Raw genomic sequence first — 23,513 nt, forward strand, 5'->3', positions numbered from 1 at the left:
GTCTTGCAAGTACAATTGTGCTTGTTCTGTTTCATCTCTGTGCATGTGGTGACAGTATCTGGGTTTCTAAAATGTACATGTTCTACATAGTAATCATACCTGGATACTTCTTTGGCAGTTAATGGATAAAGATGACATAATAACAATTCTCAAACATGAAAATAAGCACTGAAAGGTTCAGCACTTGAGAGAATGTTCTTGCCAGTGCTAAGATTTATAGCTTCAGGATGTGTAGACCCCTTTGAAGGATCTTCAAAACAGCTTTGTGAAATAAAGGAACTGAGTTAAAAAAAAAAAAAAACAAACATTAGAGAAATTCTTCCACATCAAAAGTTAGAGGTTAGTAAGATTTCTGTCTGAACTATAAGGGAGGGATGCTCCATTATTTCACGCCATGTATGTGGCGTGTTAGATACTTGATTTACATTATAGGTTTATTTTCAAGAGTGAATGCAACTGGGTTTTTCTGGGTCTTCAGACACCATGTAGAACTCGTTTGTTTTTTCTAACCTGTGGCATTGGGTTGTGGTTTTGTTATCTACATCCCTGGAAATCCTGTGTTGTTTTTTTTTTGTTTTGTTTTGTTTTTTCCCTTGAAGAATGGAGTATGAAACCAAGATATTTTTTTTTCTGCTGATTTCACCCCTTCATTTCATCTTTCTTTGATAGTTCAAATTCGGTGTTTTAACGTAACAGATTTTACTTGTAAGCCATTAGCTCATACAATAGTCTCTGCTGGTATCTCTTGGTACTTGAGTACTGCGTGGTGGTAACTGATGAGGTTCAGCCATGCTGGGCAGGGGCCTTAGGTCTTTCAGTTAAAACCAATAACTCTTGAAGTACTGATGAGGAGAAGAGTCTGGAGTTTACATCTCTGAGTTCCTTAGGCCTTCTGACCAAAAGGAGGAGCCGGGGCAGAGCTCAGAGCTGCTCAGTGCTCTCAGCTGGAGTCCATGTCCCTGTGCGGGCCTTCCAGAACAGCGGGTTCAGCAGCGTGGCGCCGCTGAGGAAAATGGCAGAGCCGGGAGGCCTCCAGCGGGCGGCCCCTGGAGCCCCTGGTGGTGGCCACTGACCAGCGGGGGCCCCGCCACCTCAGGCCAGGCCACCGTGCTCCTCCTGCCGCCCCTGCGGCCTGTGGGACACACACTGCTGGCCTTGGGCAGCCGGGAGGCCGTGCCCACCCACCCCCTTGGCGCCCTGAGGCTCGGTTGCCGCCGTGTTTCGGTGGGTCGGCCTGACCCGGGAGGAGAGCTTATTGCCGAGAAGGGGGAACGGCCTGGTTTTGCAGGGAGCTTTGCTTGGCCTAGGATGAGGAGGACTCTCGTAGTTTACGTTCCCGCCTGGCACGTTCTGCAGGTGAGAGGTCGTCCCAGTGAAGGTTAGAGAGCCATGGTGAGAGGGGAAGCAGGGACTTTTTGGGATGAGGAACATCCCTACCTGCTTCTGCTGGGTGTGGGATGGGAAACTCGGGGCGCTTCTGAGGGATTTGTGGCTGTGCTGCTGGTCTGGCACCTGTGAATTTGGGACAGAAGGGCAAAGATAGCTCCTTCCCCCTCTTTTACCTCTGAAGGAGTGCAGTTAAGGCAGCCACTGAAAGTGACTGTCATGTAGCTTGCTCCCACTTCCAGTCATCTCTCCTAGTAATTTTCTTGAAGTTGTGCAGTAATGTGAGAAAAGTAGGATGAGTTGGTTCCTACCAAGAGGTAAAATGTCTGCTCGCTGAACTTGAGGGTTGTTTTTCAGACATCCGTGTGGGGTTTTTATTTTTTTTTCAAGGCAGATATTTTTTCAACCTTGGTTTTGTTCTGTTAGAGGTAAATCATTTTCATACATTATCTTTTAATACTCAGTTTGTGGTTCTCTGTATATTATCAAAGAATGACAGAATGGTTGAGGCAACGAGGGACCTCTAGACCAATAGCTCTGCTCAAGCAGGGTCAGCCAGAGCAGGTTGCCCAGGACTGAGTGGAGGTGGGTTTTGAATATCTCCAAGGATGGATACTCCACACTTCTCTGGTTGGCCTGTACCATTATTTGACTTCCCTCACAGTAAAAAACAAACAAACAAAAAAACCAACAATTTTTCTTGTGTTCAGGTGGAATTTTATGGTTATTAATTTCCTTGGCCTGCTGCTGAATTAATACTTTGTTCAGGGAATGATGAGGAAAATGCTGAAGGATATAACTGCATAGGAGTGTGTTTTGTTTGTCTGTTTTCCTCCTCTGGAATTCAGGCTTTTTAGAGAAATACCTGCCACCTAGTGTGATAAAGGCCGACCAGGTAATCAGTGTGGAGATTGTATGAAGAGAGCAGGCACTGTTTTTGTGCTGAAGCATTCCATTGATACTGTTTGGATGGAGAGCTGTGGTGTGGTGGTATAACCTCCAGTGCCATGGGGACCCCTTATAATTTATTAGCAGAGATAAGAGCTTTTTTTTTTTTCTCATGTTGTGTAATAGATAGTTATATGCTCCTGCAATTTTTGATGATGAAAGTAAAACATTTTTTCCTGCAAAAGCAAAAATTAGCAAATCAGAAACTAGCAAAATGAGATGCATCTTTCATCCATTGAGGCAAAACTGACAATTTCTGCCTTTAAAGGGATATTTTTGTAATAAAATTAATTAATATAGATTAAGATAGGTATGCAAGGAATTCAGCCACAGACGCTAAGTCCCAGCCACCAACAGAATTATGTAAGAAAATATTTATAAAAGTTTTGGTTGTCTTTAGAAGCTGTTTGAACTGTGTAGAACACCCAAACGAGAAGATCGATGCCTTTTCCTCAGTGAAGAGCAGAGGTGTGAGGTGGAAAGCATCTCCATGGGTTTTGTCTCGTATGCACAGGTGATATGCTAATGCATATAGGGCTGCTCTTAGAAAAATAAGTTAATTTGGACTGAAATATTCTCGTAATATCTATGATAAAATTTGGAACAGTTACATGTGCATTGTTATTTAAATTAATGTTCATTTTGCAGCATTTTTAGAGTCTGTATAGCATTCTGTGGTGTACTGTGCTCAGCTACATAAATATACTAAGTATAACTATAAATAAGTAAGAGCAATATGCTTAGAACTTTTTCAATTTTGACAAAGGACCTTTTTTTTTATTTAATCCTGCATCCTGGATAAGTTCTTTGAATCAGTATTTACATTTGTTATATTCCATCTATTATTAGAGCTGTGTTTGCTGCCTTGATCTGAAATATTTTCTGTTGACCTCACCGTGCTGGCCCTGAACCAGACATGGGCCAGGATTTACAGTGTGAAAACTGCTGTCGGAGGGATTAGGAGGGACCTTTCTGATGCAGGCACTGCAGAGCTGTTGTGAGCCGGGACTGCTCAGGTTTAGCACTTCAAGGACATTCACTTTGGGCTCGCAGCACGAAATGTTGCATTAAATCTTGCTCCTAGGAGATTGAGCACTGTAGAAGTTCTCCACAGTGTTGTGAATGTGGCTCTAAAACCAGCCTGCCAAGTGCAAGTCCAGGGCATTTAGGAAAATTGATGTTAGAGCATTACGAACCTGCAGCTTTGTCACTGCTTTGTGCTTCTTCAAGTGTATCCTATTGCCAAGTGGCTGAGATCAGTCTAACCTTGACTTCCTTAAAACTAGGAGTTTCCTTCTTGATGTTGGCTGTGCAATTGGCCAAAACTTCCCTGTCTTCAGCTTTTCCTCGTAAAGGCTAGGCAGTACCTGAGCGTGACAAGTCCTGTGCTCGTCTGTTAGGTGAACCCACAAAGGGTTTGTTCTTTTCCAGAAGCACTCCTCTCATTACTTCTGGAGTCCTTGCAGCGTTTAAATTCTACAGCTGAGGCACAAATCAGGTGGAGCTGCGTGTGGTGTACTTCCTATTAGCCGAGTTTGAAGCATGAGAGGTTGAGTGTCAGTGTGAACTCTGTAGTACTCTGTAGGGGAAAGTTATCTGACCTTGAGTGACAGTGTGTGTACTCAGGACAGCTGTGCAGTGAGCCGTGGATCTTGAAGTCAGAGAACTGATAAGCAGTTGAACTCCTGAAAGAATACGTACCTCAGTGTGAAGATAATTCATGTTTATTTTTCTGACGGGTGGGGTGGGAGGGTGACTTTTGCTTTGTTTCCCTCTTTTTGCAAGAGGGAGCTCTTCTGTTTCCAAACATACAGAGTACGGGCCCACGCTGCCATGTCAGACTACGTGGTTGGTATTTGTTGAAGCTATTAGGCTCGACTGTTGCACACGTAAGAGGCTCGACCATCAAAGGATATTGCAACATCCAAAGTCTCTTAGCAATTGCTGGGGCATAACCCTTGCACTGTTTAATCAGGTACTTGGGGTGTTAATCTTCCGCTCGCTCTCTGTGTTGCTGAATTGCTTAGGGATTGTTTTCGGGCATTGTGCTACACAGCCCTCGGAGTGACGATGTTAGAAGGAGCATTGCTCATCGCTGACGGCTGAAAGTAATGTTTTTTTTGCCAGGGTTGTGTCAGTCAGTGTGTATGCATGATAGCCTCAAATGGCAAAAGTATCTCGGCTAACACAGGACTGTTCAATTCGAAACAATTCAAAGCGAGATGCGAATCAAAATTATTTTTACAGTTTTAAAAATTTGTAAAAGAGATGCAAAATACGACGTTAGAAATTGTCATAGTTCTAGAAAACAAACCTAAGACAAAGTAGTCACAGACTTTAAGTGTAGTTCGTAGGGACTGCAATAACATGAATGTGCACGCAGTATAACTTTCAGAAATTGGTGGAAACTCAGCCATGATCACATCAAGTTGAGATGTTTAAAGCAGATATAAATGAGCAAGCAAATCACTTTTTGGTTTTGGAACCAGCTTTAAAGATACTATTGTCTCTCCTCCCCCTGCACCCTACACCTCCATTTAATCTCCTATCTGAATTAATGGGAACAAAACAATTCATCCTGTGATACTGTCGACTTTAGACTATTAGCTGAGTGATTTTTTTATTATTATTTTTTTCCCCTCCTTTTGCGGTTAGACTGAATGAATAAGTAGCTTTTAAATGACAACAGTGTTTCTTAATTTTGAGTACTGGTTTACTTCCTGCTTATATGTGCCTGACCCATTGTGTACCAAACACAGGAACTAATAAACTGTACATGTAGTGCAGTTTGGTGTTTGTACTCAACATGTTCTTCCTGATACCCTAGAGAATTGTAGCAGATTACTGCTATCTTTGAGAGCAGCAAACTGAAAGGTTTGGTGAAATTGCCTTTGTAATGTTTTGAAAAGTTAGCATGCTTTGTAAATGTTTAGACTGCTCCATGCTCCTTCCTTGAAGCTGGGGTTTGGGATGATGTCAGCTTTGACTGACAGAAAATAGATCGCGATCTCCAGGACGTTCAAGATGTTCTAGATCTCAAATATGTATTCTGATAATAATGTTCGTATTTGTGGTATAGACTGGGAAGAGAGCTTGTGTATCCTATTTACATGTTGCCATTTAATGCCATTTAAGGAATGATTGCTTGCATTTAGGGATTAAAAATGTCCTCAATTGTTTTATTTCCTGAAAATCTGTTCAGTTTACTACAACAATCGAGCAATTGCATAGTGAATGTGGACAAGCTCCTGTGTCTGTTTGCTAGAAACATCGTTTCTTTGAGATAATGTGAGCCAACATCTGCTCTTCTTGATAGCAGTACATCTTAATAGTAGATAAACGTTTTCTCTTGCCTTAAAGAAATGTTTCCCAGACAAGCAATGGCTTACTGATCATAAATAAAGTTTAATATTAGGAATTTAAAAACAACAAAACCCCCAAAAAACAACTTCAGTGTGAATATAGAAAAATACAAAACTCTTTAAACAATTTTTTTCAAATTGGGCATTAATCATGTTTTTCTTCTCACTCGCATCTCTTTTTACCTCTACTGCTCGCACCAGCTACCTTTTTGGGCTGAGAACCAAGCTAGGAAGGGGAAGATATCAGCATCTTAGATATGACTCAGGGCTTATTCTTGTTCATGCGGAAGTTAGAAATTAAGTTTTTCAATGCAGTTTACTTTCAGAAAGACTTATCTATTTTTATCGTATGATTTTATGAAGTTGTTTGTAATTTTTTTCCTCTTCACTCTGAGTTTCAGGATGTTTCATCACGAAGAACTTGAGATCAGTCTTAGTGTTTTCCCTTTTGCTTCAGTATTTGTTTCTGATAACAATTTTAGCAGTAAGAGAATAAAATCTGAGTTATTTCTTAGTCAGTAGATGCTTAACTATATCTTAACACATTCGGCATCAATACACGTGATTGAGAGCCAGGGGCTGGGCAAAGCTGCTTGTGCTCTGAGATGTCATTAGAAAAAGGGGTCAGATGTCTTCCTGGACAGAACGGGGCTACCTTTTTCTTCAGCTCTGCTAAGTTTAAAGATTTGTCTGTACGTTATTTTAGTTGTATCAAAGTGTTCCAACTCTGTCTTGGTTTTGCGAAATATGTAAAGTGAATTTATTAAACTAAAACAATTTACAAACCCATGCATTGCTTTATTGAACGTTTTTTTCCTTCCTATTATCGCATCCCTTGAGACATCTATCTGAAAACCAAAAGTTGAACCTAAACTTTTAGCTTAACAAAGCAAAAACAAAACAGTTGTGGATATTTTTTGGACCAAGAACATTCTGCTCTGTATCTTTTTGCTGCAACATACCACTTGAATGAATATTGGTGTTTTTGGTTACGTTTCTTGAGCTTCTTCCTAGCCTTCATGCTAGCAACAGCAGATTTACTCTGTGATAGCTTAGGGTTGTTTTTGATTGAAAAGAAAATGTGAAGTCTCTGGGGGGAAGGGGGGGAAGGATGAAGATTTGCAGTTTGGTAGGGCTCAGTTTTCCACACCATTTGGAGAGATACCACGTTTTTCCTATGAAGACTTGTGTACTTGCGTGTGAGATAAGTACGCACGCTTAAGCTGTTCTGGGTACGGCATCAGAACCAGTTTGTTTTAGTATCACTTCTAAAAGCATTTACTGAAATCTTGCGGTGTGTTTCTTAAACATGATGGTTGTAACTTTTGCAGGTTTCTGTAGCTGCATCAAGTGCTGGAAGAGGATCTCCAGCAGTAACTCTAGTGCAGTTGCCTTCTGGTCAAACTGTTCATGTCCAGGGTGTCATTCAAGCCACACAGCCCTCAGTCATTCAGTCACCACAAATGCAAGCTGTTCAGGTTAGCTCTTTTATTGTTCTGTTTTCATGAATATTTGGTGCTTCATTACTCATGCCCCTGCCCTCATCTTCAGCTTCTCTTCATTCCTGCCGGCGCTGGGAGATTTACTCGTGCGGTTGTAGGAAGGTGGGGGTGGGGAGGGCGGTGGCAAGCAGCCAGCTAGTAGCAGCTCTGCAAGCATTGTGTAGCGATTCCTTAATGCTTCCTGTTTATTTCTTAAGAAATTGTGTCTTGGAACCCTGAACTTTTGCAACAGCAAGTTTGTGTAATAACATGACCTTGTTTTAGCGTACCTTGCAGTTCTTCTGTTTCGTTCAACTCCGCGATTGTCCTGATTCTAATGGAAATTTGCAAGTGTCTCTTACGCTGTATTTCTGAGAGCATCTGGATGTGATGGAAGTAAACATAGCTTCAAATGATTCCTTGTTGGTGTAGCAGGCTCAGTTAGAGCATCTGGTACTGCTTTTTGTGGGTGTGTATAAGTAAAGAGCAAAAATAAGGGCAGCCTCAAAATAAACGTTTATTTGGCAAATCTTCACGTTTGAACCTGCTGATGTTAGAAAACAGGGACCGGTACAAAATGCTTAGAGAGCTTTCAGAGCTTTTAAGTAGTGAAAAAGACTGAAGAGAATGACTTTGCACTATTTTGCAAATGACTAGGCAAGCCTCCCATTAGCTTTTTTCTTGTAGGCGGGAATGTCTTTGATCCTTCCTTAAAAACTGATTGCAAAATGAAGGCTGAATTGGTTCTTGCAAGTAGAATTGATAATCTCTTTAAAGAAAGGCTAGATAACAGTTACATGTGAACTGTTTTACCTGCAGTCGTTGCAACGTAGTCAGGAAAAGACAAATGTATTGTCAGTCTTCTTGAGAAGCTGCTTTGAAACTTTTTAGTAGCTTTCAAGTATAATAGATAAAAAGGCATGTGCAAGTATATTTATCCTAGAGACTAGAAAACAAGAATAAAACCTCAGCCAGGTATTCAGTAGTTTATTTGTAGGTGTAGATGAAAAAAGTAAAAGTAGTAAAGGTAAAGTAAAATGTACAATGGTAAGCTTTGGAAATTCTAGATTGCTACTGAAAAGGTGCAGGAGATGGCTTGGGTTTGGTCAGACTTGAAGGCAAATTGGAATATTCAAAAAATAAATACTCTTTTTGGGAATTCTTTCTCACTATAATTTGCCAGGGTGAACTTTATCAAATAATCATGTTATAGTCATTCCTAGTTTCTGTCACTGCTTGTCTTCATGTTGGTGTGCTTGGGGCATGCATACAAAAACAGGCCTTGCTTCAGAGCTCAGGAGGAGGAATTTCTCCCGAATCTCTTGACAGCTGCTGCTGTGTCGTCTTAGGGGGTGGAGATTGACTGTTTGTTGTATTGAGTCAACTCTGTCCTCTCTTTCCCGAAAGAGCAGAGATGGGAAAGCTGTGTCCTGGTTAATACTAACTTGTTAGTTCCATTTTTTTTGGCTTTGTTTTCGTTTGAGCACGTTAATGGTAAATAGTGTGACTCTCCCAGAAGGGCTTGAAGATGCTGTTTAAAAAAAAAAAAAGCCTTGTGAAGGACTCCAGTACAGCATTGCAGAGGTTGCCTAGGCTCTTCTGTGATCTTCTTAAGCACTTTATCCTGCCACCTGGCACTTCCTCCAGATTGTTTGGCTTTAACTTAGCGTACTTTTTCTGCCGGATAGTAGGAGACTTGGAAAACGGTATCAGTCTGCTTATATAAATAAATAAAATACATAAATAAAAATATCTTGAAGGCTGTTGTTAAAGCCTGCATGACCTCTCCCTCAGACACCTGCAGCTTTAAGCTGGAAGACATTTAATTGTATTTTTTTTCTTGTAACACTGTTGCTTTCTGGATGAAAAATACTTATCTGCGTTGTGTTCTTTGTTCTGTTATTGTTGTTTTACTTGTAGGAAGGCTTGCAATTCAGATTATTTGACTTTGCTACTCGCTTCTCCCCTGTAATATATCAGGTATTGACAGAGGCACATGAGATCATATTTGTTGTGAGCTATATTTGTTCAAATGCAGAACAGCGTGTTAAGGTTGGAGAAGTCTGACTGATGGCCAGGAGAAACGGCACTGCTTCCCTTCTGTAAGCCTCGTGGACATGGCTGCTTGCTATTAGAAGAAACAAACATTACATTTCTCTCTTGTATCCTGATGAAAATTAGAACTTTTGAAACGTCTTGCAGAAAATTTCCTCTTCCACATTAAAATGCTTACATTTTCTTGTTAGTTACTTACCATCTTACCAAAGTGCTGCTGTTCCTGACTTCTTGGTTGTCTTCACAGTCAAGAAGGGGTGGCCATTAGTAATTCTAAGTGGAATGACCAAGATCTTGTTTTCCTGCTGTTTGTCCTGGGACGTTTTTTTTTTTTTAATTATTTTTATCCTGTGGAGTGAAAGCTCACTTTCTGAGTTATGCTGCTCTTGGCTGTGTAATGTTGCCTTTAAAGGTTTGTGCCAGAGGCTTGAAGATTGATCCACGAGTAGATCTGCACAGGGCACTGGAAATGCCTTTCAGAAGATCTCTGGTCAGCATTGGTTCATCCTGCAAAAGAACGAATACAAATGTTTTGAAGCTCTCGTGTCTCCCCAGTCAGCTCTGAAGCCTGGTTTGGAGCTGGATGCTTGTAGACATGCAGAAGTGCTTCTCATTATTTCCAGGTCTGTTTTAATTAGATAGGCATAGTGTTTTAATCACGTTCCTATCTACTACCCAGCAAAATTGAGGCTACGTTATTAATGTAATTTTTTTTGCACAAAATTGGAATGTAATGAAATTAATATGTAGAGAAAAACCCTCGTTCTGCAGTAACATGTAGTTCTTTCAAGGTGCAGTTGTACAGGTTTGAGATGGAGTGACACAGGCCCATGAATTTCCCGAGCCTTCCAACCAGTCATTTTCTGTTGGTCATGCAGGTTTTGTTTTCAGGCACCAAGTGCTGAGGCCTAGCAGCCACAGTACTTCTCGAGGTTTGTCTGGTCTTTCCTGAGCTGTAGAGAAGTCTTCACCCAGGTCGAACACTTGAGCCTTCTAGTCACTTCACTCTTGTTTAATGACGTGAGTGCTTGTTCAGCGTTAGTTTAGAACAGTATTTAGTCTGCAGCTGCATTATGGTCTTTATGTAAAAGGTCATTTTCCACGCCACCATTAGCATACTGTTTCAGTTTTGGAAATCTTATACACCAATAGTTCTGAGTAGTTGCAAGAATCAAGAAATGCGCATGTTTTTCTTGTTCAGTAATCGGTTTCTGTTCTGTGTAATGTAATATTTGCTGGCAAAGAGTGTGATTCAGCTCCAGGCCTTAATGCTCTGGGTGATTTTAAGAGACAAGAACCTGTGAAAAGAATGCTAATAAAGTCTTGAGAAAATAAAATAGATACTGTAGACTTCACAGAAGTTTCTAAAAGTTTCATGAAATTGCTAAGTTGTATTTATGAACGTGTTGATAAGTGTAATTTAATAAATGTATATTTAAATAAACTTATTTTCTAAATAGATTTGGTGTGGTTTTGAAGAAGTTTTTGTCTTGTATACAGTTATTTAAGGTGCATTCATGCGGTATTCTGCATTTTAAGTGTTTAATTTTAATTTAAAAGCTAATTGTACAATATTTTTACATTTAAAGAAATCTATATCAATACTTTTTCTTGATGTCACTAACGTTGTAATGTGGATTATTTATATTTTTTTCGAAATGGAAGATGTCATCTAAGTGCCTGTGTGTTGCTTACGTCATAGTTTGTGATGTGTTGTGGAAAGAGAAGTCCAAGATCACATGATTTGTGATTTTTTTAAAAAGTGCATAAACTTCCTGTATGCAGACATGGAAGGAATTTTTAAATATGATCTTTTTACTTTTTTTTTAATGAAGTTATAAATTTCAGAAACTTTGCTATTACAGGTAGCATCGATTGCAGATGAGTCTGCAGAATCAGAAGAGATAATTGATTCTCAAAAACGTAGGGAAATACTTTCAAGAAGGCCTTCATACCGGTAAGGACTTTTGGTTTTGTTTTTGCTGGTTTTAAAGGCAGGTTATATGTAACAGCAAAACTGTCTGATAAAAGCCAGTGACTTAGTTTCTCGTGGGTATGGAATTTCAAATATATAAAACTATCTTTGTTCTCTTCTAGAAAAATTTTGAATGAACTCTCTTCAGATACTCCTGCAGTCCCGAAGATTGAAGAAGAAAAGTCAGAAGAAGAAGGAGCGCCTTCTGGAATTTCTCCAATGTCCATGCCAACCAGCCTGTATCAGACTAGCTCAGGGCAATACAGTATGTTTGCAAAGATCTGTGTTTCGTTGCAGAACACAAATAGGAACAGTTTTTTTTCTAAAAGTTCCATAATGAAGTAGAGATGTTTTGGTGAAGAAGAATGAGAGCTTCTATATTTCTAAATAATCTAAATTTTTATATTTAATTTCTCCTAACGTGGGCACAACAGACATTTTAGCCTGCTTCTCTTAATGCTTGTTGATTGCTAAGCTTAGTCCTTCTAGAATTCCTACGCATTAAAAATGTGGAGGTGAGGCTCAGATGAAATGACAAATGTTGGCACTGGGTTATGTTTTGTGTGCATGTACAGTGTTATAAACCATTGCAGTTTCATGTTGCTGTGATTTGATATGTATTAGTATTATACGCTACATGAAAAATGACAATTGGTGAGGAGTTACTTTTTTAAACATAGGGTTGGAGCATGAAATTCTTTATTAACTTTGAATTTTCATTTTTAAAAGAACAACCTGTCTATCTCTCCAATTGCCAACGATTAACACTCTCTTAACTGCAGAATTAACCTCAATTGTAGTCTTCAACATTTGGTACTTTATCCAAACACAGTCTAAAAGTTAGTTTCACAGTTCTACTCTCTAGATTTAATTCCTGCGTTTATATTGAAAACATTGCATAACTTGCTCCATATATCTTCTTTGTGCTTAATCGTATATCATCTAAGGGATACCTTTCTGATAACTTTTTTTTTCCAATTATGTATTTGATAAAGCTTCATTCCTGCAGTTATTTTTTGATGTCTTTCTATGCATAGACCTGCTGAAATGCAGGTATTTTCCCTTTCATATAATGACAGCAGAATTGCCAAAGGAATGTTGTTTTCTGAAACTTTGCTTTGAGAACAGAGGAAGTCTATTAAAACATGAACAGTAGAATATAAGAGAAGATAAAATGTCTTTCTGCATGCAGTGTTCTAGTCACCCTTAGAATTCTTCATTTATTTTTAGTTTGTACAACTGAGTTGTTACCAAGTCTGAGAAGGCAGAATTCGCATATAATATCTACGCTTCTGCATAGAAAGTAACTTTGCTTGGAGTTCCTAAGCTGCTTTTCTTAGCCGTCCTGTAAAGTGCAGACATAAAGGTCTGCTTTGTGATGTCCATCATTTGAAGTGCTCTTTTCCATGGACTTCTGGTCGTACTAAATGACAGTTACCTAGTCCAGAATCTGCTTCTTTCTTCTTTTTTTTTTTTGGGTGGTGGTGGTGATGTTAGCTTCAGAAAAGTATTTGCAGTTTCAAGACTAAAAAAGAAAGTGCTATAGTGTCCGTACTATGCTCTAATGAGCCTTCAAACCTTAAGGATTTCTAAGAAATCAGGAGTTTAGATTTCTTACTCATAAATTCCTCTGCGAAACCAGACTTGTGGTTGCAAGAGACCATTCTCACGTCTTAATGGAAGGATATTTTAGTTTGAATGTTATGTTATAATGGCAGGGAAGCGTATAAAAGAATAATGAAAATCTCAGTTTTATCTTTCTTGTTCAAACAAACATTTACTTTTGAAAAATCAAAGAGCAGAGAGCATCACCAACAATGTGCTTGAATTAGAAGAGTCCATAGAAATTTAATTTAATCTAATTTATCTTAATTTAAGCCTGGCTTGAGCATGGAAGCATAGAAGAATTCTGCTTCATGCTGCTTTTTCTTTCAGTAAGTTCTATTGGTAGCTTTTTTTTTTTTTTTGCAGTACATTTAAGATAACTAAATCTACAAATATTTATTTAATGTTTCAGACATAATGAGACATGGCTTCAGGATGCAATGTCAGTCTTCATAGACCCTACTGATTCAGGCTTAAAAATACGTTTTGAGAGCCTTGTCTTCCTGGAAATTGCTTTCTTACTCAATTTATTCATTTGATGTTCTTTGTTTTCAAGTTTACATTTCCAAGTTAAAATGTCATATATCTTTTTCTGCAGTGAAGTCTGTTCTCTCCACTTCTGGTTAGGAAAAAATACAGCCTTTGTCCTTAAAATTACTGCTTGCCGGAAAAGTTACATCTGAGGTTGAATCCAAGTGGTAGCAAGGATGGTCATCTCCTTGTAGTAGATGGAGGCTTAATTTGGAATTTACCAAAGAGAGCTTGGCTGTTTGCTTCTAGTTCTGACAGCAGGCCCAAAAGGCACAAATCTGCAGCATTTCTGAGCAGCTGTGCTGCTGCCTGCCTGGGGTCCCCTAAACCCAGGAAGGCTGTGTGGGAATGGGACATCTCCTGTGCTGACTTCTGGCTGGGTGCAATGCAGAAGGTCACGACAGAGATCTATTTTATTTTTATCTCTCATGTCAGTTATATCTCCTCATCTGCTTATCATCACCGTATCTGAGTACCTCTCTGTCCTTGGCCAGTGTTGGTGGCCTGGGTTCTCCTGTGTAGGCAGCCAGCAGTTTGTTTATAAAGGTTTCGTGGTGTCCATGGCAATGAAGGCTGGTCTTGTAGGGTCACTACAGCTGTCTCTACTGTGGCCTGGTTTAAAATATACCATATGTCACTAAATATGCTGAATCCTTGTTTTTCTTTATTTCTCTCTCTATTCTTGAATGGGAGAGGCAGGTTAAGAGTAGCTGAAAAGATAGTTTTGGCTGTATGTTGGTGTCGGTAGGTATGTGGTAATTATTTTTGGAAGAACTTGATAACATACTTGGTTTTAAGATAAATGTGCTTGGTTCTGTTATCAGCAGTGATGGCTGCTCTTTGCTTACTTTTTACCAGCCAAAAAATACGTTGCCATGGTTTCCAAATACCATTTCCCTTTCCTTAGGGTTCTTGGCTTTGGCCTGTGGAAGCAGATGGACTGACAGGCATGACCAGCTAGATGAAATGTGGGTTTACATCCGTCACCATGTATGTTGATTTTTCTGTAAGGAGAACATACACTTTTTTCCTAAGGCGGTGTCTTTTGTATGAGCCACGTAGCCTGATTTGCTACAAAACTGCTTTGCTGGCTGTCGTTCTGTCACAGGGGTTGTTGAATACTGAAAAAAATGGTTTGCCTCACCTGTGGTGGTGGTCTAAACACACAAGAGTTGTTTGCTTAGATGGAGATTGTGAATCAACTTCCTTCTTGCCTACTCATGCATGTCATGATGTTCTTTCTGGACCAGTGCAGGGAAAATGAAAACAACTAGTTCTTTAGCCATCTGTTTTGGTTACTTGCCATCTTAGGAAAGGTTTTTAACAATTTTTATCAATTGCAGAATTAGGAAATATGCTGGGAAAGAGCAGCTTTTCCTTGCCTTGGGAGGGAGGGAAAGGTCTGATCTTTCTGAATTAGGGGTGTTGATCATACTCAGAGAATGGTGTTAGTTTCACCTTCAGTCCTAGCTAGAAGAGAAGCTGCCATTTATTATACGCAAGTGCACGATGTACAAAACCAGGGGATGTCTGGGAAAATCCAGTATTCTATGAAGGCCCAATTTCAAGTAAAGCTCTGACACACGAAGTATCTGTGCAGTGGTTGGGATTAGGGCAGTGAATAGGGTGGGAGGAGTGTCATGTCCATAATAGGGTAGGAATCAATCCTATAGGAGGGAGAGTGGAGTACCTTCTCTGTTATTTAAAAAGAACTGAATTGTGATCTAACTAAACAGTTGAACTGACTTTTTTGTGTAGTGTGGTACTCTAATGGTATAGACATACCATTTTTTTTTTGGTGCTAAGTCTGTGTGAGTTCAGTGTTCGAGTAAATTTCACTTCCCTGGGAGGTACTGACGATCTGCTGAGAACCTGCTATTGTCCTGTACCTAATGAACAACAGAGGAGACAATGATTTATTCTTACTTCTCTTTCCTCTAAGCTGCCCCCAAATGGGGCACTTCCTGCTTTGGAGGCCAGACAAAAACAGCATATTGCTCTTTTATTTCTTTTTTTTCTTCCTGTAATGCCTTACGGAGCCCCCATGGAGCGTGCGTTTGGTTCTGTGTGATGTTCCCCATCCTGAGGGTAGGGCTGGAGGTCATGCTGAACCTTGTTGCAGATAAAGCTCAGCCTGAGAGGAATTCCTTGTTTTACCCCAAATAGAAACTAAATTAGCTAATTGTATTTGGCCACTTTGGTAGGTGATTCCTATATTTTGAAATAAATCATCTGAGGTTTTAGTAGATTGCTACTATTCCCGAAGTTACTAATAACTGTTAGTGATTAGTAAGTAATCTCCTGTTAGTGTTTCAGTGCTCTTTGAAGTGTTACTGTCTTAGGTTGTACTTTCAAGTTAACATACTGTTGTCAGGACAAAACATCTGAAATCAATAGTCTACCTCCAAAATTCATGTGGGTATCTTAGAAATCATGTACCAGAGCTGAACATTCAAAAATGTCCTCAAATACTGTCAACCTGGCCATGAAATCTGAGGAGTTGAGAGTCCTGAATCTGTACTTACATACCACGTTTGTACCATCTCAGACCACTTCAAGTACAATGCCAATGATTGTCAGTTAAGTATCTTCACAGGGAGACATAAGCCCATTACTTCTTGGGAACTGGGTTCTCTTCTAAAAGTTTTTAATTAACATATTCCTGTTCTTGATGAGGGCAATGCTAATTTGAAAAGACAGACAATTAATAAACTCTGTAGGGAATTTCGTTTTTGCCTGATTATTTAATTATGATGAGCTAGCCGCAGGTTACACAGCATGTTTTTTTGTGGGGAAAGTATGCCTTTCGTATTGTTGACCACATGGGAAGAAGACTCCGTTCTGTTTCTTTTCACATAAGCCAGTAAGCCAGACTCTTTACAGCTTTCTAAAACTTGGGAAAATGTTTTTGTCTTAGGCTTTCAGTCAAACTAAGAGAAGGAGGAAGAGTGAGTGTTAGAAGAATTGTTACTCTTCTGTCTAGATGTCCTAGGTTTTGTGTCATGGGATTTGATAAATACAGATTTTTAAAATAATCTTTTTATGTTAGTGTAGAAAACTGCAATTCTTTATAGCTAGAAGCTACCAGTCTTTTTTTTTTTTTTTTTTTTCCCCTTTTGTATTAAAACTATTTTAGGACTTCCAGCAATATTTTTAATATTGCTGGAAATTTACAGAGAAACATACGTGCAGCAGTTTTTTTTTCTTCCCTTGTTAGACACATGGCATGTACTACACAACAGGATTCATGTTTGCGAAAATCAGTATTAACGTTATGTGTTTTGGGTTTCTTTAATACAATTGTGCATTCAACAAGAAGAGGACCTGGAGTCCTACCAGACGATGTTTATTTTAAAAAGGGCGATGTGCTTTTAGCATGTTGTATGTCTCTTTCTGTTGACTAACCTGTCATTTTCTTTTTATGTTTAGTTGCTATAACTCAAGGTGGTACAATCCAGATTTCTAATCCACCCTCTGATGGAGTCCAGGGACTGCAGGCCTTAACGATGACAAATTCAGGAGCTCCTCAGCCTGGTGCTACCATTGTGCAATATGCAGCACACTCGCCTGATGGTGCACAACAGTTTTTTGTTCCTGGAAACCAGGTTGTTGTTCAAGGTATTGTTTATTAGTCTACTACACTTTACTTTTTTCGTATTAAACATTTCTTCCTAAACGGCTTTTATTTTGTGTTTACGTTGTAGCACTATTAAATAACACTTACATGTAATATGAAAGATGGCCTTACAAGGAGACTGAGTTCCTCTGTTCAGTAAAGCAGATACTTCTTTAGATTAAAAAAATTATGAGGAGGAAATAACAGGATAAAATCACCTTCTGCTTTGAATGCTTTTATCCATATTCTGAGAGACATGTTTAATTGAAGTAAAGATGGTGTTGCAGTTTGAACTGAGATGCTGAGTCTGCATCTCATCTAGTATATGAAACTAATTTGTTTTTTTCAACAGCATTCATACAACACGAGTTCTGATGGTACTTGGAAGTTCACAAGGCTATGTTTAGGGCAGAATTTCCTTGCAGTTTGTGTCTTGCCATTATTGGAAAGGCGATCCTTTCATGAAGCTGATTTTCTCACAGAAGAACAACTTACAGGTCCTGTGAAATGTACACATGTGAATTGAACTGTGAATAGTGAATTCTTAAACCTTACTGTAGTTTATACAGGATTTCCTATTCTTCCACTGTTCCCAGCCATTCAGAAATGCTGAGGGAAGTGGAGAACCAAACACATTGGATTCTTATCAATACCAGTAGGGTCGAGCTTCAGATTATATTGAGGAAACCTTTTGGAAATGTGTACAAGAAGTCTATATAGAGACACCAAATTAATGCTATGGAGGATATAGGGAATTTAGTTTCCATTTTCCTGTTTGTCTTTGTGTCAGTACAGAGGAGTAAAGTAGGAAACATGGCCAAATGCTTTCTTAAGCCAGAACAGCTAACTGAAATAAACCATGAGAAGGGTAGGAAGATGTTAAACATGTATTCATGGAATGGATGAGTGTCATCAACTAAATGCAGACAGATAAAGAATCATGGAGTGGTTTGGATTTGGAGCAGCCTTAAAGACCATGCAGTTCCAACCCCCCTGACGTAGGCAGGGGCACCCCCCACTAGATCAGGTTGCCTAAAGCCCCATCCAGCCTGGCTTTGAACACTTCCAGGGATGGGGCATCCACAGCTTCTCTGGTTCCAGTGCCTCACCACCCTCTGAGTGAAGAATTTCTTCCTTATATCTTCTAATCTAAACTTACCCTAGTTTGGTCTGAGATAGTTGGTGAAGTCCAGGTCAAGGATTTTTTTTTGCACCCTAACAGGGACGTTTGGGATAAGTTCTGTCTTTAAGTGGCTGTTTCTCTCCCTTTGCTGTAAAGGAAGCTCAGGATGTAAATAACGCTATTAGCTTGTAAATATTTAGCTTTTTGGGATAGTACTAAATAATGACACCAAACTTGAATTCTTCCGTTGCCTCTGGTCAATTCCTTGCTGAAATATCGTGTCTTTCTAGGACTTAGAAGCATTTCAGTGAAACTTTAATACTATAATGTGAAAAACCTTGAAATGGTATTTGTCATGGAGACAGCACTGTTGTAACTACCTTAAGCGTTACTAGGTATACATTCTTAGTGAAGCCTTAAGACCCAAATTTGTTGTGGTGTTGTCTGCCCCCCCCCCAATTTCCCATTCTGGTGGTGGTGCATGTATATCTCACCTTTGATGAAAACCTTCAAAACAGATTCAGAGACAGTTACTGAATACCTGCTATGTCCTGTTTCTGGAAGTTTCTAAATTCTTTTAACCGAATTGATTTGTTTTCTGTCCATGCTTAGCAAAGTTGAATTTTCCTGGAATTCTCTGTTTCTTTGGCCCAAAGACTGCTGCTTTAGTGATGCTCGAAGTGGTTGACACTGAAGAAAAATGCTACATAAAATATACAGGAAAAATACAAAGGGAATAGTAAGCATGCTTGAACTCAGAGATGATCAGAAGCGGTTTCAAATTATTATACACTATTGTTCCAAACAAATCCTTTAGGTGAAAAATAGAAGTAGGAAAGCCCTTGAAAATGTGTAAGGTAAGAGAGATCTTGTTCTAATAATTGCGTATCATCAACAAACCTGAGTTACGGAGGATGGTGTGAGACAATGGAGCAGTAAGTCCTTGCTGCAGGTCATGCTGTTTGATATGGCTGAAAGTCTGTAGGTATATAGGTGATGAACATGTGTCATTTATGTACACTTTGTAGTTGACTGGCTATCAATACATGATATTGTGACAGTGCAGATTATAAGAGGAAAGCAACATTCTGCTTAGTAAACTGTCAAGCTGCATGTCTATATTTTTATAATGGTTTTGGGTAGACAACATTTAAATTTGACTTATAATAATTATAGAAGGGAGATGGGGAACAAACCCAACAAATAGCAGTCCTGGACTGTATTTTACAGTTTCAGAAATCTGAAATTTATACTGAATTTGAACTGTATTTTACAGTTTCAGTATCTGTTTCAGAACCTTTCAGATTGGGTATGTATTCAGATCTTTTCCTAAAGGATTTGTTGATGAATCTGTTGCGATAATGGATGGCAACACATAAACCCTGTGCTTGGTATTTTCTGATAACCTGTGTGATGGGAAAAAGGACTAACATAAAAGGGCCAAAGATATTGGTCTGAGTGATATTTTGTTAGCTACTGATTTGCCTCATTTTGCCAACAAATGGAGCTCTGATGTCCTGATGGTTTCCTAATACTCTGGGCTCTTTGCTAGCTGAAGAAAAAAGTGTTTAATTTTTAGTGAAAACGAGTGTAGGAAAATCGTATCAAAAAGACTCTGTTGGGACCTAGGTGTGTTTTATTAATATGGTCAGTGATATTTCAGAGATCCATGGCTGGTATTTCTTCAGTGCTTCAGTTCTGATCTTTTATTCACGTGATCCTGAAATGGTCTTAGAATCACGGGGGGATCCTCCCTTGCACTGATGCTCCTGTTATTGCTGTCCTTGGCATAGCTTCACAGCTGATGAATTACCAGTGTAAATGTATTACAGGCACAGGCTTTAGGAGTTTGCTGTGCCCTGTGTACAGAACAGTGCCTGGACTGCTGGCTTGGGTCTAGTTTCATTCAAGCTGGTGTAAAGGAGTAAATACTTTAAAGATGAGATTGTTTTTCTTTTATTTTTTAAATAAGTCAGCCAGATCTCTTGGATGTATTTTTTTTTTTTTTGAAAAAGGAGGGAATGGCTGGAGGGGCTGCCCTTATTCAGAGTTACTGGTCTGCCTGTTAGACCAAAGTCACTCTCATTAGGTTGACTTACTTTGTTGGAGCTTTCTTCAGTCTTTTCTGAAGCTTTTAACTGAAATGAAATGAGTGGGTTGAAAAAGTCTCCCCCTGCCTTCCCCCCCCGCCCCATAAGGAGCTGTAGCCTTTCGTTTACTTGTTACAGCTTGTTAAGCTCTGCTGCCTCACATGGCTGTCTGTCAGATTTCTGCCTTCTAGTGGAGCTGCTCAAACCAAAACAATTGCACAAGTCCTTATAAAATGCCACTATTTTCTGTCCAGTCGAGATTTTATCCTAAATCATTCATGAATTCTGCAGTCATTTTCTTAATTTCTGTCAGTCAGTGCTCTGAATCTTTGTCTTGTTATACAGCCAGCTCTGTGGTGAGTGCTTTCTGTAGCTTTATGTATAATTCAGGGGAAGAGAACAAAGCTGGGTTTACAGAAATACGGAAGGAAGAAAAAAAAGCTTTACTGGAAAAGCAGTTCTTTGGGCTGCAGTTTCAGTGAGCTGTTCCAGTGACAGAGCATATTAATGACAGCGGTAGGCAAGTGAGGTCACTGTGATGTCAGTGCTCTTGCTTGTAATCCTGCACATGCTTGCTAGTTTGGAACAGTTCATGCTGAGCTCTGGTAGAGGGACAGGAGAAGCCTGTGTGCAGAAGCTGGTCATGGCTGTAACAGGAGATGAAACAGGTAAAAATTATATTAGTCTTTTACATTATATTGGGGATGTTTAAGCAATGCTCAGTGTTTGTGACGTTTTCTTTTGAACTTGTTGCTGTAACTTAATCCTTCAAAACTGGTACAAAGGTTTTGCTTATACCTAGTCAGTGTAGGATTTCAGAGTGATTGTAACAGTTTCACCTTGGGGGGGAAATTCGTGTTAGTTTGTAAGTTCTTGTACAGATTGATTCAGATAACTAATATTTGATGGAGGATTCTGCTGAAAAAATCCATTACTTTTAAATCATTTAATGTGGATATAGTCATATATGTTGTTATACTTGTAATTGTTCTTTTTATTTATTTTGTAAAAAATGACACTGCCTTTTTTTGTTTAGCAATAACGGCTAACAGATTTGGTAGCTAAAACATGCTTAAGCATAGCTGTAAGATAAAGGTGGAAGTTGTTTCAGTGGTATAAATGAACCGTTTTGCTTTCCTTATTAAAGAAAATAGCGAATAGAAGCAGATTTGAGAGCAGAAATTTTAAGTATTGCAATGCCTGCGTGTGTTCTCCTCCGCTGTTAAAATGGTCTGTTCCTCAGCTAATTGAGTTCAAAAGGCTGACGTCACTAGATTTCCTGGAATCGTGTTGCAGTAGGGAACTGGAAAAGTTAAACTCCAAACAAGATACACATTGACGTCAGCTCCAAGTCATGCTGTGATTTAGTCAGTTCCTTTCTGCTTCGTCAATTGCCTCCGGCAGCTCTGTGATGTTAACCAGTTTGCAGCCGGTACCGACGTGCTGCTTGGTGCTGGTACATCTTTTTTCATTAATCCAAAGATATTTATCTTCCCCGAGTCCGTGCTTTGTGTTTTTATACACAAAGGAATAATGATTCATGTCTTGTTTAGCCAGTTCAGTGGTGAAGTTTAAAACCCTTTGATAATTTAGTCTCATCATTATGACTCACAGGAAGGGAGAATAGATACACCAATACATAGCATGTATCAGTTTTTTTTCTCCTGTGTGGTTGCTGAAAGAATTGAAATGCAGGGGTGCTCTCTAGTGTTCAAGCTATTTATTTTTCCCCCAGGAGCTTGCAAGGTGCTTGATTTTTTTTTTGATAACTTAGGTAATTTTTATTTTTTTTCCCCAGAAATTAATTTATGAGGGTAGTTGTGCTCTTGTGAATGTCATTTTTTGTTTAATTTCCTGTTAATAATGTCCTTTGTCTAAGTCTCAACTCAAAGCTTTAGGTTTTTGGTGACATTTTTCTCCCTTGCAATTTTAAGGAGGGAAAAAAAAAAAGATGATCTATGGTAATGTGCTAGGAAACTATACCATCTACAGGGTTGTTGCTCTGTTAACATTCTCAGACCTATGTTTGATACATAGGAATGACTTTAAAGCTCCGTAGGGTTTCATTAGGAATTAACAGTTTTTAAAGGTCTGGCAGTCTGGATCAAGGTGTTGGGGATTTGTGTCTCAGATGCTGAAATGGAAGGTACCCGTCTGAGTAGTACATGTGTATGTTAAACACCATGGTTATGGTGTACCCCATGTGTATGACTTAAACACCATGATTTTTTCCAAGGGTATTTTAGCCTTCCTGTTTAAAGTCTGTTTCATCTTTCCCAATCTCTTTTCCAGGGGAAACAATACTTTATTGTAACATTTAGAGATATTACACAGAAATGTGCCGAGTTAGAAATAATCAATTTGTAATCGTGTCATTTACTTCATCGTAAAGCAAACATTACTGAGGTATGCTTTTTTTCCTTTTTTTTTTTGATCTGCAGTGCCTGGGTTTGCTAGGTCTGTACCAACAACCGGTTATTTCTCTGTGAGCACACTTGGCAGTTCATAGCTGGGCCAAGTTTTAGGCAGGGACAGACACTCTGGAACGTGGTCAGCCCCTTCGCACAGACGTTGTTGCTTGCTTACGTGGTGCTTTTTGATCCCAGCTGAGATAGGGGCTCGCTGTTGTTGAGCCGTGTTGCAGGTGCCTACCGCAGAGTGCTTTTAACAGCAGCAACAATAAGGCCTGTTAGGTAACGTCTGAGTGTAAGTCAAGCAAAGACAACAGAGTTGTTGGTGCTGTCAGGCTGAGGTGACCTGGGTTATGGGCTTTTCCCTGTGACGTGATCTAGAAAGGGCTTCACTTTGTCTTCTAATTCACTGTAGCTAATGCAACGTAAAATATCATCTCTTCTTTTCGTAAGATATCACCTCTTTTTTTCATAAGATATATCTTTTCTTTTTTTCCTAGTGAAGAGAAGTAGACAAAGGTAGTTCTTGCAGTAGCCTTTATAAAAACAAATGTAATGTGGCCAGCGTGAAGGTGAGCCTAGAGACTCTTAAAAAAAAATTCTGTTTTTATAAGTATCATCCCCATGATATACCCGGGGCTCCTAACAGAAGCGGAGAACGCAAATCAAGGGTTAAGTCATTCTGTGATAGCAACACGAGCAGCCCAAGGCCGTGTCAGCTGCCGGGCAGCGCTCCAAGGCCGCCTCGGTGGCGTTCGCTGCCCGCCCAGCCCTGGCCCTGGCAGATTAGTCAGAGCCCCGCTGCGCTCCGCCGGCCGTGCTGCACGCCCTGCTGCTGCTGGAGCTGGTAGGGATTTAGGGACAAGGCTGTGGAATTGTAGTCTAAACACAGCTTGAGCCTATTTTTTCTATTTAGTTAGCCACCTGCAC

The 23,513-nt window shown here is 39.5% G+C and overlaps 1 protein-coding gene across 20 annotated transcripts in view; it reads left to right on the forward strand.

The window, feature by feature from the left end:
* CREM (cAMP responsive element modulator) overlaps nucleotides 1-23,513 on the forward strand; it is a 65,191-nt gene that overhangs the window by 37,551 nt on the left and 4,127 nt on the right. For 8 of the 20 annotated variants that reach the window (XM_083827353.1, XM_083827355.1, XM_083827356.1 and 5 more), the window contains 4 exons: nucleotides 7,028-7,174; nucleotides 11,098-11,189; nucleotides 11,330-11,472; nucleotides 16,773-16,961. The exons of 1 other annotated variant lie outside the window; for it this stretch is intronic. In XM_083827353.1, coding sequence (XP_083683479.1) covers nucleotides 7,028-7,174; nucleotides 11,098-11,189; nucleotides 11,330-11,472; nucleotides 16,773-16,961 — 571 coding nt within the window. 11 more of the 20 variants (XM_083827340.1, XM_083827341.1, XM_083827342.1 and 8 more) reach the window with 6 other exon arrangements.

This window comes from Anser anser (genome assembly GCF_964211835.1).
Source record: "Anser anser genome assembly, chromosome: 2".
Classification (NCBI taxonomy): Eukaryota; Metazoa; Chordata; class Aves; order Anseriformes; family Anatidae; genus Anser; species Anser anser.